This window comes from Ranitomeya imitator, chromosome 1 (genome assembly GCF_032444005.1).
Source record: "Ranitomeya imitator isolate aRanImi1 chromosome 1, aRanImi1.pri, whole genome shotgun sequence".
NCBI classification, from domain to species: Eukaryota; Metazoa; Chordata; class Amphibia; order Anura; family Dendrobatidae; genus Ranitomeya; species Ranitomeya imitator.
In genome coordinates this window covers 350280735-350298603 of record NC_091282.1, presented here as the reverse complement: position 1 = coordinate 350298603, position 17869 = coordinate 350280735, and the positions used below count along the sequence as shown (strand labels likewise).

Here is a 17869-nt window from a genome sequence, read left to right as displayed (position 1 = left end):
CGAATGGCCACAATGTTACTGTTAGCCCTTGCTGAGCAAGCAGCCGCATCCAGGGAGGCATTCATGAGGTATTTACCCGCAAGAGAAATCTGATCCGCCAAATCAGACAGTTCCTCAGCAGGAGCAGAGGCTAAAATGCCTCTGCGCAGGTTCTTGGCCCAGGCTGACACAGCTTTTGCTACCCATGAAGAGGCGAAACTAGGACAGAGGGAGGCTCCAGAAGCCTCAAATGCCGATTTGGATAATGCCCCGATTTGTCTGTCCGTGGGATCCTAAGAGATTCTGCGTCCAGAATAGACAAAACAGTCTGAGGATAATCTAGACACAGGCAGGTCTACCTTAGGAGACTCGGACCATTTGCTAACAAGGTCTGAGTGAAAAGGGTATAAAATGTCCAGCCGTTTCCTGCCAGGGAAACGTTTACCAGGGTTTTCCCAGTGTGTGGACGTAGTGTTGTCAAACTCTTAGTAATTGGGAAAAAACTCTAGAGGGACGTTTAATCCGTTTAAATGCAACGGAGACGTCCTGAGAGGTTGTCTTATCCTCCTTAAGCTCAAGCGTCTGACTAATAGCCGAAATAAGGCTATCAACCATATCCTGTGTTCCGGAAGTCTGATCTGCATCCCAGTCAGACTCCGACAGAGGTTACGTCAGACCCGACGTCCGCCTGCGAGGAGGGGGAACGGGCAGATAGGGGTATCCCGGTGTGGTCCGGTGAACTGGAAGAGGATCTAGATAGGGTCCTCTTTCTGTATCTTTTTTCAAGTCTGCCTCTGAGGGTCTTGGACAGGTGCGAGCGAATCGCCATGGGAGGAGTTCGTGGCACTGGTGGCATTAGATAGAAGCGGGATACGTTCAAGTGCCTGGACCAGGGACTGAGACACTTTTGTCAAGTCAGACACTGACTGAGACATTGCAACAGCCCCCTACGGGGGAGGGGGTTGCACTCATCCCGAGACATAGGAGCTTCCTGAGGGGCGGACATGATAGGATGAACGCAGGACGGGCAGAAAGGAGATGGCTGACCTGAGGCCCACTTTTTCTTACAGCGGGCACAGGCGTAATGAAGGGCCGTAGTGGTATAGCCGGGGGCCCCTGCGGGGATGGACATAGGTGGAGATAGAGCCACTAGCAGCAGAAGCAGAGACGATACTGCTGGGAGGACTACAGGCCAGGGGTGGAAGCAACGCAGGCCTACCAAAACCCAGCGGCAGTACGGTAGTCCGTGTCCCCCGGGGATCCTAGTGCACAACGCGACGCGATCCAGGCAGGAGGAGGAAGTCTGCTTCACTCCGAGAACCGCAGAAGAACGCGCCGGACGTGGGCGTGGCCAGGCGCAGAAGGGAGAGAGGGAGAACCTCCCAAGAGAAACGCCCCTGTCGGTGCTGGTTCCCGGGGAAGGCGTGCCTGCGGGGACACTGGGCAGGGCAAAGACGCTGGGGGCGTGACGGGCCGGGACAGAAAAACCCGCTGAAGAAAAGAACGGCGCGCGCCTGAAAAAACGGGCGTGAAATTTGAAAGGGAGAAGGGGATAATGAAAGCTGCATGACGCTCTAGCGGACGAAAAAAAAGGGGAAGATCGGCACTGACTGGTGCGGCGCAGGAAACCAGAGGCAGCCGTCCTGTGTTCCCTGCAAAGAGACACCGCCACTGCAAAGGTGAGGGGATAGGTTGGGGGGGTGGGGGGGTTATCGTTGATTCAAGATCCCCCTACCTGAAGACGAGGGACGCGTCAGGAGCCCTCATACCGCGGAAGATGTCCTGGAAAAGAAGTCCTCCTTCCCGCGCTATTTCAGCCAGTGCAGAAGATGGTGTCAACCCCTAAACAGGGGGATGGGGTCACTGGAAGTGACCACAGTCTTCCTCTCAGCCCACTCCAAGAAGAGGGATGGGGGGGGGGGGGGGTAACAGGGCAAGGACTGGCCACCGATAGCGAACATGAACACCCCAGAGTGACATGAATCGAAGTCCTGCCCAGCGGATCCGAGAGGGTGCGATGTGGGCGATGACGCACTGCTCTCTCGGTCGCTTACTGTGGGGAATCAGGGCGAGAGAACTGCACCCTGTAGCCCCAAAAGAAGCATCTGAAACAAAAAGGGAAAAGGAATAATAAACACACAAAACCTGAAAGAAAAAACAAATGCGGATCTGGTGTTAGCTCCAGGTCCGCCTCCTACAGACACTAAGCAAAAACTGAGTTGCCTGGTGCCTGTCGGAGGGTGTATACTACTGGGGAGGAGTTATTTCTTCTTTATTTGCACAGTGTCAGCCTCCTAGCAACAGCAGCATACACCCATGGTTACCTTTGTCCACCAATGAAGTGAGAAAGAAACACAGTTTTCCATTTTTATTTAATTTCTAAGAAAGGACTTAGCTGGCTGTGTCCTTATTTACCATATTGCCTCTCCATTAGTAATCCATGGGCATGATGTCACCGGACAATACAAAGGTGACATCAACCCCACAAATATTACCCCACTTGCCACCGCTACAGGGCAAGTGGGAAGAGCCGTGTAAAGCGCCAGAATTGGCGAATCTAATGGATGTGCCTTTTCTGGGCAGCTGCAGGCTACTGTTTTTAGACTGGGGGGTGCCAATAACAATGGCCCCTTACCAGCCTGAGAATTCCAGCCCCCAGCTGTGAGCTTTAGCAAGAATGGGTGGGGCTCCACGCCATTTTTTAAAAAGTTATTTAAATAATTATAAAAAACAGCATGGGGACCCCTCTGTTTTTGATAACTAACCTTGCTGAAGCTGACGGTTGCAGCCCCCAACTGTGAGAGTTTTGTCTGGCTGGTTATCAAAAATAGGGGGCAACCCACGCAGGTTTTTTAACAACCGTATTTATTTACAGGGCAGTTGTCCCATCAGCTGACACCAGTGACCGGAGGTAACGTTTATACCTCCGATCACAGCTGAGCGCTCATGCTGTCTTTTGACATCGTGGGAATCGCAGCTCTCTGACCAGCGAGGATGATTTCTCTGCCGATCAGAAGCAGCGTTTGCCGCACTGTCATGAACATGTGTTCAGGCAGCCGAACCCAAGCAGTACGGAACTTTACTGTTCGGGTTCGCCCATCTCTACTGAGGACTGCAGTGAAGCAGCGCAGGCCGCTCTCTCTTTTTTCCATACCCTTGGCGCGCTGGACGCCTGCAGCTTGCTTCACTAAATACGGCACCCGGCGTACAAGACGACCACTGACTTTTGAGAAGATTTTCAGGGGTTATAAAGTAGTCTGATACGCCGGGAAATATGGCATATTTAATCTTTTATGTATATATTCATTTTTACATCGGGAAGGGGGCATATCTTCTATACTGATGGCCATTACCACATGACCATTATAAATATTTTTTTCCCACTCTGAAAAGTACACCAGGATAATGTTTCTGTTTCAGATCTGGGCTGTCCTGTTCAGAAAATTCACCCCTTAGAGGGTTCAACAATGGTCTGTTAAGGACCTTACTTTCCTTTTCAATCTTGAGTCTTTACTAAGCGGATACAGCTTGGACAAATTAATGTGGCATCCTTCTTTTAATGTTGCTACAAATAAATATATAAACTACCAAGTCCAATTAAGTGCAACCAAATATTGCCATGTAAGCCATGGTTATTCTGAAAACTCTACTGTTGATCCTAATTTGGACCTTTGCAAACAACTATACAATGAACGGACTGGCTGTCATGCCATATTCCCCCAACCCATTTTACAGACTATTACATTACAAGTGCTCACTTTTGGTTAACTTTTTAAATAGATTGGCTTCTCTTTTTTTTTTTTTTGTTGTTGTTGTTTTTTTTTGTTATTGCTTATTGAAAAGCAAACCGGTCTTAATTTTATACCGGTACAAGTTTTACCTGTGGTTCTTCTGTGGCCATACGACACATCTCCTCTGGATCCAGCTCTACTGGGTCATAGCCCAATTTAGCCTTTGCAGCTGCCTTTAGGTTATGGCTTCCAACAGGAAGGTAACTATCTCTCTTTACCCACCTACAATAGAGAAAAAAATAATTCTTGACTCATACAGCTGATAAGATATGATAACCTTCCTGTTAGGCAAGCAGTTTAACAGTCAGAAGCAGCTAATTAAAAGGGGGTTAGATTGGATTCATTATATTTTTCTGTATGAAGCCAAGATCTAAAAGGAAGGTAGCTGCTATTCTGCACGGGGACAGCTGAATCAGTTTCATCTCTCGTCAACAGAGCAGCACAGTTTCTTCCAGTCAACTCTATTGTCTTTGCAGACAACATGCTTTTTGACAGCTTGCTGCCTGCAGTAAGAAATTGGAGAGCCAGCTGTCAATCAGTACGACATGAGCCGAGACGCCGCATCAACAGAGCAGAAAAGAAAAACATTGCTCTGTCGGCGTTAAGTCAGCAGAAGTAGGGGAAACGCCTAAAGAAGTCCGTGACTACTCAGTATGGATCAGTGCTGGATAGAACAGGCAGGTAGTTTGCAACTATCTGCCTGTTAATTCTTAGACCCATACAAACAAAATGATTAAAGTCCAAGATAACCCCTTTAAAAAGGTATTAGGACAACTTTAATAATATATACCTGAGACAATCCATATGTATACAGGAAGGAGACTTGTACTCCCCTTGACTGTCTTTTTGAAAGCCAATCTCTTGTAACATGCTCATCCCATGAACTGTGGCACGAGTTTCAACAAAAGGCCTGAAACATAACAAAAGATCAGCCTCTCTCCATACAACATCCACAGCAAGAATATAAATGCTGAAAATACTTACCAGTCAAAGAAGTCGCCATTGTAGGTCACAATTATATTTGGTTTAGTTTCCTGAAGGTGCTCAAACCAACGCTGAATTAGATGTGCCTGAAAGAAGGAGGAGGACATACTGGAGATACATTTGGTTTGTTAAAAATGGCTTTCTCACCTACATCACATAACTGTTCTATATAGAAGTGTGGTTTCTGTAGGTAGAAAAAAGCCAAAGTGGACAGTTTTGCCTCACGACAAAGAGGTGTTGCCATTCTGTACATGTGAAAATATCCTAACCATATTCTCACACGCGGCTATATAATTCCTTTTCAAAAATAAAAATTGAAAAGTGTGTGTATTTTGAGGCGTGCAGTGTTATCTCCAAGCAACAGACTGGCCTGTTTCCATCATGAAGCATTAAGAGGGAAAGTTTCATAACCCCCTCCCCCCAAGGTGCTTAAGCTGCCCAAAGGACCTTTTAGACCCTTATTGGGCAATACATTAACCCCTTAGTGATTCAATTTGGTACCTAATGACCAAGCCAATTTTTGCCATTCTGACCACTGTCACTTTATGAGGTTATAGCTCTAGAACGCTTCAACGTATCCCCCAGACGCTGACGGATAGTACGGGTTAAGTAAAGTAAATAAGGCAGCACACTGCAGCGCTAGAACATACAAACTTGAAATACGAAATTTGAACTGCATTACTGCACTAGAAATATGAAAAATGAGAGCGTTTAGCGCATAAAAATGGCCAATTTTATGTGTATCTGGTAGCCCCTTTACGGCATCTCTCTTATACCAGGTCCTATGCTTGCCTTACCTCGCTGAGAATGAACGTCTCCATCTAAATGGGTACATGTGAAACCTCTTCCTAGACTAAAATTCTCTCTCTCTGTGGAGGGGTACTGGACCTGCTGTAATTAAAACACCTGAAGCTAGGAGGAGGCGGAGTGCACGATCAGAAGGCTAGAGAATACATTTCAAAAACCTGACCTGCACATCCAAACATAGACTCAGTGTGAACAGGTGCTGAACCTAGAGTCGCCAACTCATAAAATTGGCCATTTTTATGCGCTAAACGCTCTCATTTTTCATATTTCTAGTGCAGTAATGCAGTTCAAATTTCGTATTTCAAGTTTGTATGTTCTAGCGCTGCAGTGTGCTGCCTTATTTACTTAACTAAATATGAGTTGGCGACTCTAGGTTCAGCACCTGTTCACACTGAGTCTATGTTTGGATGTGCAGGTCAGGTTTTTGAAATGGATAGTACGGGTTGACACTGTTGTACCCTCGGACTACAGGGCAGCTTGAACTTGTTTGGATCTCTTGTCAGTTTTTTTTTTCCGTCCACATCTAGGGAGGTTAGCCACAGTGCCATGGGTTTTAAACTTCTTGATGACACTGCGAACGGTAGACACAGGAACATTCAGGTCTTTGGAGATGGACTTGTAGCCTTGAGATTGCTCATGCTTCCTCACAATTTGGTTTCTCAAGTCCTCAGACAGTTCTTTGGTCTTCTTTCTTTTCTCCATGCTCAATGTGGTACACACAAGGACACAGGACAGAGGTTGAGTCCACTTTAATCCATGTCAACTGGCTGCAAGTGTGATTTAGTTATTGCCAACACCTGTTAGGTGCCACAGGTAAGTTACAGGTGCTGTTAATTACACAAATTAGAGAAGCATCACATGATTTTTCGAACAGTGCCAATACTTTTGTCCACCCCCTTTTTTATGTTTGGTGTGGAATTATATCCAATTTGGCTTTAGGACAATTCTTTGTGTTTTTTCATTTAAGACAAATTAAATGAAGATATTAATAACAAAGAATGTGTTTGCAATCATTTTCAGTAAGAAACTGAGTATTATCTGACAGAATTGCAGGGGTGTCAATACTTTTGTCCACAACTGTAGGCATATGGCAATTGGGGCCGTTCATCTCAGTAACAGTAGTCCAAGCTCAAAAATTGTACAAATGCATATTTCCTACATATGTAAAACATTTGAAGAGTTTCATAAACTGAATATAGACTGTACACTGAGAAATTTACCTCATCAGGCTCATTGAAAATACAAAAAGGACCCTCATATTCTGGTTTAGGGGTGAACTCAAAATCTTCAATGTCTTCAGAGACAATCTCCCGGTTTGTGATTAGATAACCCTAAAATAAAGTAAAGCGTTAATGTATACATACACAAAGAAATAGGGGCCTAAATAATAAGTATTCAAGTCTCATAGTGATGCCTTATTACTAGGATATGCCATCACGTTATGATTGGTGGGGTTCCAAACTTTGCTCACCCAGTGATCGTAAAGATGAATGGAAAGCCTTGCTGATTTTTCCTGCTCTTTCACTTGGAAGGAGCCAAAGCTTCAGCTCCGCGGCACAGTGAGGCCTACTAGATTACTGGCATACACCCCAATGAGTACACAACAGAAATAGGACGTTTAACTCTAGAGGCCAGGAATCAGAATCCAGCAATGTTAGACTAACCTGTCCATCAATCATGTAGGAGATCATCATAATCTGGTCAGTTTCAGCATCGGGAAACTTCAATGGCAGCTTTGTGGTTTCTATGTCAAAAGCTAACACCACTGGATCCTAAAACAGACATAAAAAAGGTTAATACACGATATAGTAAGAGAATATAGAAGAACAATATTAATAAACATTAAGCATTGCTTACCGGCCTTTCCACAAGGTCATCACGTCTTATGATTTCTGGGGGTGCAGTGCTTCCTCGATATCTAATATTATACCAGTGAGCCTGATGACAGAGAAGTTGTTAGATGATGTTCTTAGGAGAACATGTCCAAGATGCAAATTATGATTAGTAGTTGTTGTAGTGTAGCAAAGCTCATCATATAAGTGACAATCTGGATATCCAAGTGGACAACACGATTCGCATTATAAGTGCAGTGTACGGCTAAAAATAATAATTGCTTCAGAATGGAAATGACCGCTTCATTTATGGAGACTGATACAACAGGTCACTACAGTATGCACAAGGCTAAAGGCTGCTAACTACAGGCTTCCATTGACTAAAAAGCCTGCAAAAGAATAAACCAAATATGGTTGAGTTGACAATAAAGCTAGTAGGAGTCAGTTCACGTTTTTCTTTCAAAAATTGGATTAGAAATAGATTGGTGATAATGTTACACGTACCACATGTATTTTAAGATCGATAGAAAGCCGCACATGGTAGGGAACATCATATTCTCGCATATCAATTATGTTCTCCATCTGATCAGATATCTTCTTAGACGGACCATCCTCTTCAGGAGCCAAGCTATTACCAGTCAAAGCACTGCAAAAATGCATCACCGTAGGTGAAATATACAGTAAGGAGACCAAATCTACATAGAATATCTGCATTATCAGAGCTTCCTCAGACAAAACCCGTGACCTAAGCTGTATTAAATCAACTCCATTGTTATAATCTTACTGTGTTGCAACTATTTAAGCACCGCCTGAGATTCAATATGAATGCCCCTTACAGCAGGGCTGTGGAGTCGGAGTCGTGGAGTCGGCGTAGGAGCCCATTTTGGTAGAGTCGGAGTCGTGGAAAACGAGGAGTCCAAGTTGGAGGTTTGACTTACCGACTTCACAGCCCTGCCTTATAGGCCTTGTGCATGCCCCCAAAAGTCCCAGCACTACAAGACAAATACAAAAGGGATCAGATTAATCTACTATATAATTGTCTAAGGGGTACTTCCGTCTGTCTGTAACGGTTATTCGTTCGCTGATTGGTCTCGGCAGCTGCCTGTCATGGCTGCCGCGACCAATCAGCGACGCGCACAGTCCGGAAGAAAATGGCCGCTCCTTACTCCCCGCACTCTCTGCCCGGCGCCCGCATACACCCCTCCAGTCTGCCCTCACACAGGGTTAATGGCAGCGGTAACGGACCGCGTTATGCCGTGGTTTAATGCAGTCCGTTACCGCTGCTATTAACCCTGTGTGACCAAGTTTTTTACTATTGACGCAGCCTATGCAGCGCCAATAGTAAAAACATCGAATGTTAAAAGTAATAAAAAAATAAAAAGTTTAATAAAAAATGATTATATACTCACCTACGCCACCTTTCCAGCTCCTCGCGATGCAACCGGCACGTTCCGGTCGCACGGATGGTCTGGCAGAAGGACCTGCCATGACGTCACGGTCATGTGACCGCTACACGGTCATGTGACCGCGACGTCATGACAGGTCCTGCACGACAAGGACCTGCCGTGACGTCACGGTCATGTGACCGCGACACGGTCACGTGACCGCGACGTCAGCACACCCTGGGACCGGAAGATGCCGCCTGCACCCCACACAGGCGACAGTGCTACAACGCGCCTGCGGAAGGTGAGTATATGTTTATTTTTAATTTTTTTAACCTGTGTCATACGTGGCTGGGCAATATATTACGTAGCTGGGCAATATCAAAATACAGATTCAAAAGGCAGAAATAACCAATCTCAGCCAGAAGCATTCTTGTACTTGCTTCTCCATTAATAGTAACCAACCAAGTAAAGATTAGTGGACAAATATGTATAACTACCACAAGATGAGTACCAAGTACCCACAGACCACTATATCACAAATAACATAAAATCAATAAAGTTTATTGAGAACAAACTAAAAAAGTATACATAATACCATGTGAGTTTTGTCGAAGAGAATTAGTCAAAATTCCATGTGCAGCGGAAGTACCACATCTAGCCATATCACTTTAAGCATTAAAACACACTATGATTGGTATAAGTCCCATATAAGATTCCCAGAGACATCCTTTAAGGTAGTCATACATATATTGTTCCCGGATGATGAGAATTCAGTATATAGTATATAAAGTAATTATCTGATGTTGTAAATGGATCAATGCTTACCCATAGTTGTGTACCGCTGCCCAGGAACGCCCCTGGGCAGCAATATGCTACGTGGCTCTGTGCTGTATACTACGTGGCCGGGCAATATACTACGTGGCCGGGCAATATACTACGTGGCCGGGCAATATACTACGTGGCCGGGCAATATACTACGTGGCCGGGCAATATACTACGTGGCCGGGCAATATACTACGTGGCCGGGCAATATACTACGTGGCCGGGCAATATACTACGTGGCCGGGCAATATACTACGTGGCCGGGCAATATACTAGAATACCTGATGCGTTAGAATCAAGCAACCATCTAGTTCATAATAAAAGGGATCGTCCAGCCAGAAAACGTTAGTCAAACTTCAACTACAACTTGCTCATATACGGTCTTCATCAAATGCCTTCAACATCACAAAAATATTAGGATGGCACGGTACATTTGTCAACAAACATTGGAGGTGCACTTTTCTCCTCAAAATATCAAAATTCCCAATGAACAGAATAATAAAGTTCTGTCCGGTGTCACAGCCACAGCAAAAATAGCATTGCTGGAATTCGGGACCAGTGTTGACAGCTGGACATTTAATAATGACAGTAGGGTCTACTGGATAACATTTTATTAGTACTACGAGACTTTAAAAAGAAAAAAAGTTATAGTAATTTTCAGACACAAAAACCTAAGTCGACTGACATACTAGATTGAGTGTAGGGTATACGGTGCGCCAATACCTGGAAAGCATAGCAGTGTACGTATCGCTGGCGTGGTCGCGCTCCTTGTTCTTTCGCACGGCTGGAGAAATCTCTTTCCTAACTTTTATAAGATCGTCCACAGAGTGAAAACATAACTTGATATAACTTCTTTTCAGTCCTACAAGATGATTCGGCTGCAAAAATTTAAGTGGAATGCAAAATGTAAACTAAACCATTTAGTAATTATTTATTGGTAACTATTTTTAGCAGATAAGGTTGCAAATATTGACTGGTTCAACCCCTACCCCCCCACCACCACTGCAGCACCCTCCACTCAAGTTGTCTACGCCAGCAGGACAAAATCACATCTCGTTCTGAGATGATGGTGGAGGTCGAGGACTTTCTGTAGCACTTCGGTGACCGGTATGGGAGGTCACCATTGACGTTCCATTCATCAGCTACTATGATGCAGCATTCGTATTAATAAAAATCTCAGTACGTAAAGCCTTTTTTGGCTTAGTATGCAGTGTGCACTTACATACAGTAACCCATCTTAATAAACAGTGTTAAGTAACGGGAAAAGGATTGAACAGTCAGATGTTGTTAGGCCTTCTTACACAGGCAAATAAATTACATTGTTAAATTTCAGTGAATAATAAATGTAGTTAAATCGGAGCTTGCTAATAACTGGAGGGGTGAGGGATTGTGTGTTTTTCCCTCGGGGATGTGCTGCCGACAATTGCAGGAGAGGTAAAGTGCTGCCAAGCAATAACAACTTTCGGCTGCGTAAGAGAAAATCATTTGCTTGTTTGTTAGCGGATCGCTGGGCATGTTTACATGGGGACAAGATCTAGAACAACCATTCCAGCTCATCATCCAGTAGAAGAACTTATAGAAACAAATGAGAGGCTTCCTTCACAGATAAGTTTGCCATGGTGTTGGTTGACCACCATCGTGCCCTAGTCAAGCAGAGCTGTAAAGCAGCCTCCTGAGGGAAATGAAGGCCATCTAAAGATCACCCATAGGATAACGCTGAAATGTGTTGTCCGATGCCAAATCATTTCCACATGAAAGGAGAGCAAAGAAGAGGACATTAAAATGGGGTATGCCCACGAACATAGTACATTTTAATGAACAAATCTTGGAATAATAATCATTTCCACAATTGGAAGTATTAAATAAATGTTCCTGTGCTGAGATAATCTTATAAATGTGCCCGTGTACTGTGTAATGGCCGTGTCTGACTGTGCAGGAACATGGTCTGATCACACCACAGCTCCTGAGCAGGTTTAGGAAAAGGGTATACAGACATAAGAGCAGGGGCTCACAGCCAATTCTTTCCGTGAGGTAAAACTTTTCCCTGCCTGTTTTTTTAAGCAATGTTTTACCTCAAAGAAAGAATCAGCTGTGCCCCGTGCTGTAATGTCTGTGTACTCTCTTTTACTTCCTCCCCTGGCCAGGAGCTGTGGTATGATCAGACAATGTTCCTGCACGGTCAGACACGGCCATTAGGCCAGTCTCACACGTCCAGATAATTCCGGTACCGGAAAAATCGATACCGGAATTATCCGTGTCCGTGTGCTCCCGTGGTACATCAGTGTGGCACACGTGTGCCGACTGGGTACCACACAGAGCGTGCAGGAGACAGCGCTAGAGATAAGCGCTGTCCCCTGCATCTGGTGCTGAAGCGGCCATTCATATCTTCTCTCCAACAGCGTTCGCTGGAAAGAAGATATGAAAAATCCTTTTTTTTTTTGTCCTCGTGTTTAAAATAAAGATCTCTGTCGCCACCCCCCTTTGCGCCCCCCCGCTGTTACAAAAATACTCACCCGGCTCCATCGCAGCGTCATGTCCTCGCGCACCTTCTCCTGTATGAGCGGTCACGTGGTGCCACTTATTACAGTAATGAATATGCGGCTCCACCCCTATGGGAGGTGGAGCCGCATATTCATGACTAATCGGCGGCCCCACGTGACCGCTCATACAGGAGAAGGAGCGGCGAGGACAGGACGCTGCGAGGGAGCCGGGTGAGTATTTTAGTAACAGCGGGGGGCACACAGGGGGTGGGAAAGGGGTGGCGACAGGGATATTTATTTTAAACAAGAGGACAAAAAAAAGAAAAAAAAAAAAAGGATTTTTCATATTTTCTTTCCAGCGAACGCTGCTGGAGGGAAGATATGAATATCCGCTTCAGCACCACGTGGGGGGTTTGGGGGAGACAGCGCTTACAGTAGCGCTGTCTCCTGCACGGCACACGGACTGCACACGGACAGCGTCCGTATGCTGTACGTGTTTTACACGGACCCATTGACTTTAATGGGTCCGTGTAATCCGTGCGCTCCCACGAACACTGACATGTCTCCGTATTTTGCACACGGACACACGGTCTGTGAAAACACGCTGACATGTGCAGTGACACATTGCTTTCAATGTGTCTACGTGAGTCAGTGTCTCTGGTACGTGAGGAAACTGTCACCTCACGTACCGGAGCCACTGACGTGTGAAACCGTCCTTACACAGTACACAGCAGGGGCACATTTATAAGATTATCTCAGCACAGGAGCAGTTTTTTTTTTTTTTTTTAAACACATTTAATTGTGTTAACTATATTAATACAAGATGCATTGATCAAACTAAACTTTAAAGTTAAATGGTTTTCCCATGAACAAAGTTAAGACCCCACATGCCTATACGGTTGCCAGATATACCTGTCCTATTCTGATGAACACTACATGTGCACTACAGCTGGCAATCATGCACTCATCTCAGCAGGGGTGTCCGGTTGTATCATCAACATCTCTAATGTAGAAGCGAGTGCCAGCAGATTACCAACTTTAGGCCATGTTCAGTATTTTACATCAGTGTTTGTAACCCAAACCCAGCAGTGGGTGATAAATACAGAAGTGGTGACGTGTTTCTATTAGGTCAGTCTCACACGTCCAGATAATTCCGGTACCGGAATTGTCCGTGTGCCAGTGCGTTTCTGTGGCACATCAGTGTGTCACACGTGCGGCACACGTGTGCCGCCCGTGTGCCCACTGGGTACCACATGCACCGTGCCGGAGACAGCGCTAAAGTTTAGCGCTGTCCCCTGCATCTGGTGCTGAAGCCCCATTCATATCTTCCCTGCAGCAGCGTTTGCTGTAGAGAAGATATGAATAATTGTGTGTAAAAATCAAGATCCAGGTCCCCCCCCCCCCTCCCACCCACTGTGCCCCCCGAAACCCCCCCCCCCCCCCGCTGTGATGAAAATACTCACCCGGCTCCCTCGCTGGCTGGCGCTGCTTCCTGTCCTGGCCGCACCTTCTACTGTATGAGCGGTCATGTGGGGCCGCCGATTACAGTCATGAATATGCAGCTCCACCTCCCATAGGGGTGGAGCCGCATATTCATTACTGTAAATGAGCGGCCCCACGTGACCGCTCATACAATAGAAGGTGCAGCCAGGACAGGACACTGCGAGGGAGCCGGGTGAGTATTTTAATCACAGCAGGAAGGGTGGGGGGGGGGGGGGCGGGACCTGTATCTTGATTTTACACACAATTATTCATATCTTCTCTACAGCAAACGCTGCTGCAGGGAAGATATGAATGGCGGCTTCAGCACCAGTGGGGGGGGGGGGGGGGGAACAGCGCTTAAAGTAGCGCTGTCTCCTGCACGGCACACGGACAATGTCCGTGTGCGGTACGTGTTTTACACTGACCCATTGACTTTAATGGGTCCGTGTAATCCGTGCGATCCCACGAACACTGACATGCATTGATTTTAATGTGTCTATGTGTGTCAGTGGCTCCGGTACATGAGGAAACTGTCACCTCACGTACCGGAGCCACTGACGTGTGAAACCGGCCTTATACTTTTCCTCTGATAGATCCCTCCTAGCTTTGTCTTACACATATGGATGTAAAATACTGACCAAATACTGAAAGTGTGAGTGTGGCATTAAAGAGAGTCTGTGCACTAAATAACTAAGCGCACCCTTGGTGCAGTCTAGCAGTTCAGTCGTTTCAGGTAAGCTTGCATCAGTTCTGTATTTGCCTATATCTCCTCATCCTCTCATCTCCTATTTCTGTAATGGGAAATCTGGAGTCACTGATTATATAGATTTGACCAATAAACTAAGAGTAAAAGATCAATCGAGGGAGAAAAAAAACACAACAAAAAAAACAGATGTGTTATATTACAGCATTTGTTATTTTCACATGCACTATATGTATGAAATGAAAATTAGAACAAAGGTTGTGCTAATTTAATAGACAGCATAGCCAGCCACTAGACTCTAAAACTTAACATTTAATATGTATACCTCTAAAATTATGTGTACTTTAAAAACAATTTGGTGCTCATGTTTAAACGTGCACTAGACAAGAAAAATGGCATGATCTCACCCAATTGCTGTCTCTCTTCTTGTTACAGATTCTTGTGCTTATTGAGAGCACGGCGTGGGACGGAGACCAATAGACCTTTTCCAATGGGGGGGAGAAAAAAAAAAAAAAAATAATATAGGTAGGTGGGGGGGAAGGGTTTGAAGCCATCTTCCCTGTCGTGCCCCGTGTATAAGTATAAGACTCCCGCCCTAACAAGGGCAGTCCCCAAGTTTGAGCCTACTTAGTGAAGCCCTTTAGTTAGTATAACCACCCTGGATGATATGTCCTCTTTCTCTTCCCAACGCGTTTCCCTCCCCGTTATGGGGGTTCATCAGGGGAATAAAATGTCCAGGTTAGTGGAGGTATTCTGCAGTGGCAGACATAACCTCATTCAGCGGCGTCCTCCATGTGAGGATAAGGCGGGGACTGCCTTATCCTCACATGGAGGACGCCGCTGAATGAGGTTATGTCTGCCACTGCAGAATACCTCCACTAACCTGGACATTTAACCTGGACATTTTATTCCCCTGATGAACCCCCGTAACGGGGAGGGAAACGCGTTGGGAAGAGAAAGAGGACATATCATCCAGGGTGGTTATACTAACTAAAGGGCTTCACTAAGTAGGCTCAAACTTGGGGACTGCCCTTGTTAGGGCGGGAGTCTTATACACGGGGCACGACAGGGAAGATAGCTTCAAACCCTTCCCCCCCACCTACCTATATTTTTTTTTTCTCCCCCCCCATTGGAAAAGGTCTATTGGTCTCCGTCCCACGCCGTGCTCTCAATAAGCACAAGAATCTGTAACAAGAAGAGAGACAGCAATTGGGTGAGATCATGCCATTTTTCTTGTCTAGTGCACGTTTAAACATGAGCACCAAATTGTTTTTAAAGTACACATAATTTTAGAGGTATACATATTAAATGTTAAGTTTTAGAGTCTAGTGGCTGGCTATGCTGGGTTGTTAGTTAAAAGTGGTCAGACGTGATTAGGAACGATACGTTCTGGTTTCTTTCTTTTTTCCTGCTGAATTCATATGCTAATGTAATAGAACTCATTAAAAGAGGGTGTCCACTACTTAAGGTCTATTCAAATCAATAGGAGGTGGAGGTGTAGTACCCAGTGGCGGTGGCGTTTGGAGTGAGTACTTCTGTCTGGCTGCTGGCGGCAACCGACACAGATAACAGCTGATGAGCAGGGGTACAGGGTGTCGGACCCCGACCAGACATTGATGACCTATCCTAAGGATAAGTCATCAATGCTAAAGTAGTAGACCACCTTTTTAACAATAATACATGCTAAAATAGATCAAATTAGAAAAATCTCTGCTGTTACGTATCTCAATTAATAAAAAAGGAAATGGTCATAGTTTATCCCGAATTTAACCACCTGTCACATATAGCATCACACTTAATTCACATTCTCTAAGCAAGCATGGAATAAACAGTGAAAAAGTGAACAGTGCCCCAATAACTGTGCCAATGTCCGCATAAAGCTGACAACACTAAGGGCAAGTTCACACAGGGCGTTTTTGCTGCGTTTATTTATGCAAATTTTCCGCTGCTTTTTACAATACCAGCAAAGCCTACAGAAATCTCATGCGCACACACATTGGTTTTTTGTTTGATCAGTATTTTGTGCTTTGCTGCCTTTTTTGGACATCGAGCATGTCACTTCTTTCAGAGTTTTTGCTGCGTTTTTTCACCCATTGACTTGAATGGGTGTTGAAAAAAAAACGCAGCAAAAACGCAGGTATTATTTGCTGCGTTTTTGCTGCTGAAAATCCAAGGACATTAGCCTGGACAAAGAGGAAAAAAAACGCACCTAACCCTGCGTTTTTGACATAGCTTCTTTCCTGCCAAGATGATCAGGTTTTGCTGCAGAAAAAAAAAAAAAAAGCAGCAAAAAACGCCCTGTGTGAACTTACCCTAAGTGTTCTCATACTTACCAAATCCAGGTCTTCTTTAGGCAGAGTATCTAATTTTGCGATCTTTCCTTGGAACTTCTTGGAAAGAAAAGAGGAGACCTCTCTCTCACATCCCTGGTAAAATAAGAAATTGAAGTCAGACGCACAACATGGCAAGAAAATAGTAGTAACAGATGGGAAACGGGAGTTACCTTTTTCGTGGCCACATAAAAATACGGCTTATACGGTAGTGCAACCTGCAAGAAAGCGAGATGGTTGGAGATGTCGTCATGGACACATCAATAGGGGAAGGGTTTACACATTGATAACATGTATTTACTTTACGCATGCACCAAACTCGCGTCACGAATAAACAGATCCATAGACAAATCAGTCTTATGGCAATTTGAATGTAAGGCAGATGTGATGTCGCTGATATATTCATGTGCAAGTTCACTTCATTTGTAATGTAATAAGTACAAACAAGGATGATTTAAAAAAACAAAAAAAAAAAAAAAAAAGATACTCCAAGCGAGCTACATTCTCTGAAAAACAATACTTATCAGAATGAGATCGTCTGCTGATGTTACCATTTCGGAAAATGTCAAGGTGCTTCCTTTTTATGTAAAGAGACTTTGATGTTTACCTTGAACCTGCTCCCATCATCCTGAATGAAGTAATAATCTACAGCACTGACGAGGCGTTTGTCCTCATCAAGAACTTCAGTCTTAAAAAAAAAAAAAAAAAAAAAAAAAGTAAAAAAATACATCAAGACGGAATATTGAATATCATATGGTATAAATCATTTAAAGACATTTTATCAGAGCAAACAGTTGATCCCTCATCAGAGTCCACTATGTATTGAATGATGGGTATTCAGATAAAAAAAAAAAAAAACGGCAGCCACTGCTACAGATCGTATGTTCTGGATCTCAGAATGTGGTCCCCGAGTACGGGTTTCTCTTTGACGCTGCAGCTTCTCTACATGAAATGGGGCTATAATAGGCCACACTTACCGGGTGCATGTTCAGCAGCCATCCTGTTTTCTCCCCAGGCTCCTTTATCCTCTCAAATCCATATTGACCATCAATCTTATCGGTCCACTGGCTACGCTCCAGTCTCTTAGCGGCCGAACTTGATGAAGAATCATCTCTAAAAAGAAAAATACATAAAGCATTTCAATGAGCGAGTAGTGTGACATGCCAAATAAACTTCTTCCCACATAATGCACCCAAAAATAGGTTTCACGGTAGAGTTACTAAACTTACAGTACAAACATTTTAGGCGGCAAAAAGGTTTTCTAAAATAGAAGT

At 44.6% G+C, this 17869-nt stretch overlaps 1 protein-coding gene across 1 annotated transcript in view; it reads right to left on the bottom strand.

Moving 5' to 3' along the window:
- The window catches only part of POLE (DNA polymerase epsilon, catalytic subunit), a 143214-nt gene that overhangs the window by 108819 nt on the left and 16526 nt on the right, over positions 1–17869 (bottom strand). Inside the window, exons 2-13 of the mRNA XM_069760226.1 lie at positions 17573–17708; positions 17203–17283; positions 16769–16813; positions 16599–16691; positions 10324–10478; positions 7898–8039; positions 7419–7499; positions 7226–7333; positions 6782–6892; positions 4755–4840; positions 4561–4680; positions 3860–3992 (exon numbers count right to left, since the gene is read on the bottom strand). Coding sequence (XP_069616327.1) covers positions 3860–3992; positions 4561–4680; positions 4755–4840; positions 6782–6892; positions 7226–7333; positions 7419–7499; positions 7898–8039; positions 10324–10478; positions 16599–16691; positions 16769–16813; positions 17203–17283; positions 17573–17708 — 1291 coding nt within the window. The remainder of the gene's footprint in view (positions 1–3859; positions 3993–4560; positions 4681–4754; positions 4841–6781; positions 6893–7225; positions 7334–7418; positions 7500–7897; positions 8040–10323; positions 10479–16598; positions 16692–16768; positions 16814–17202; positions 17284–17572; positions 17709–17869) is intronic.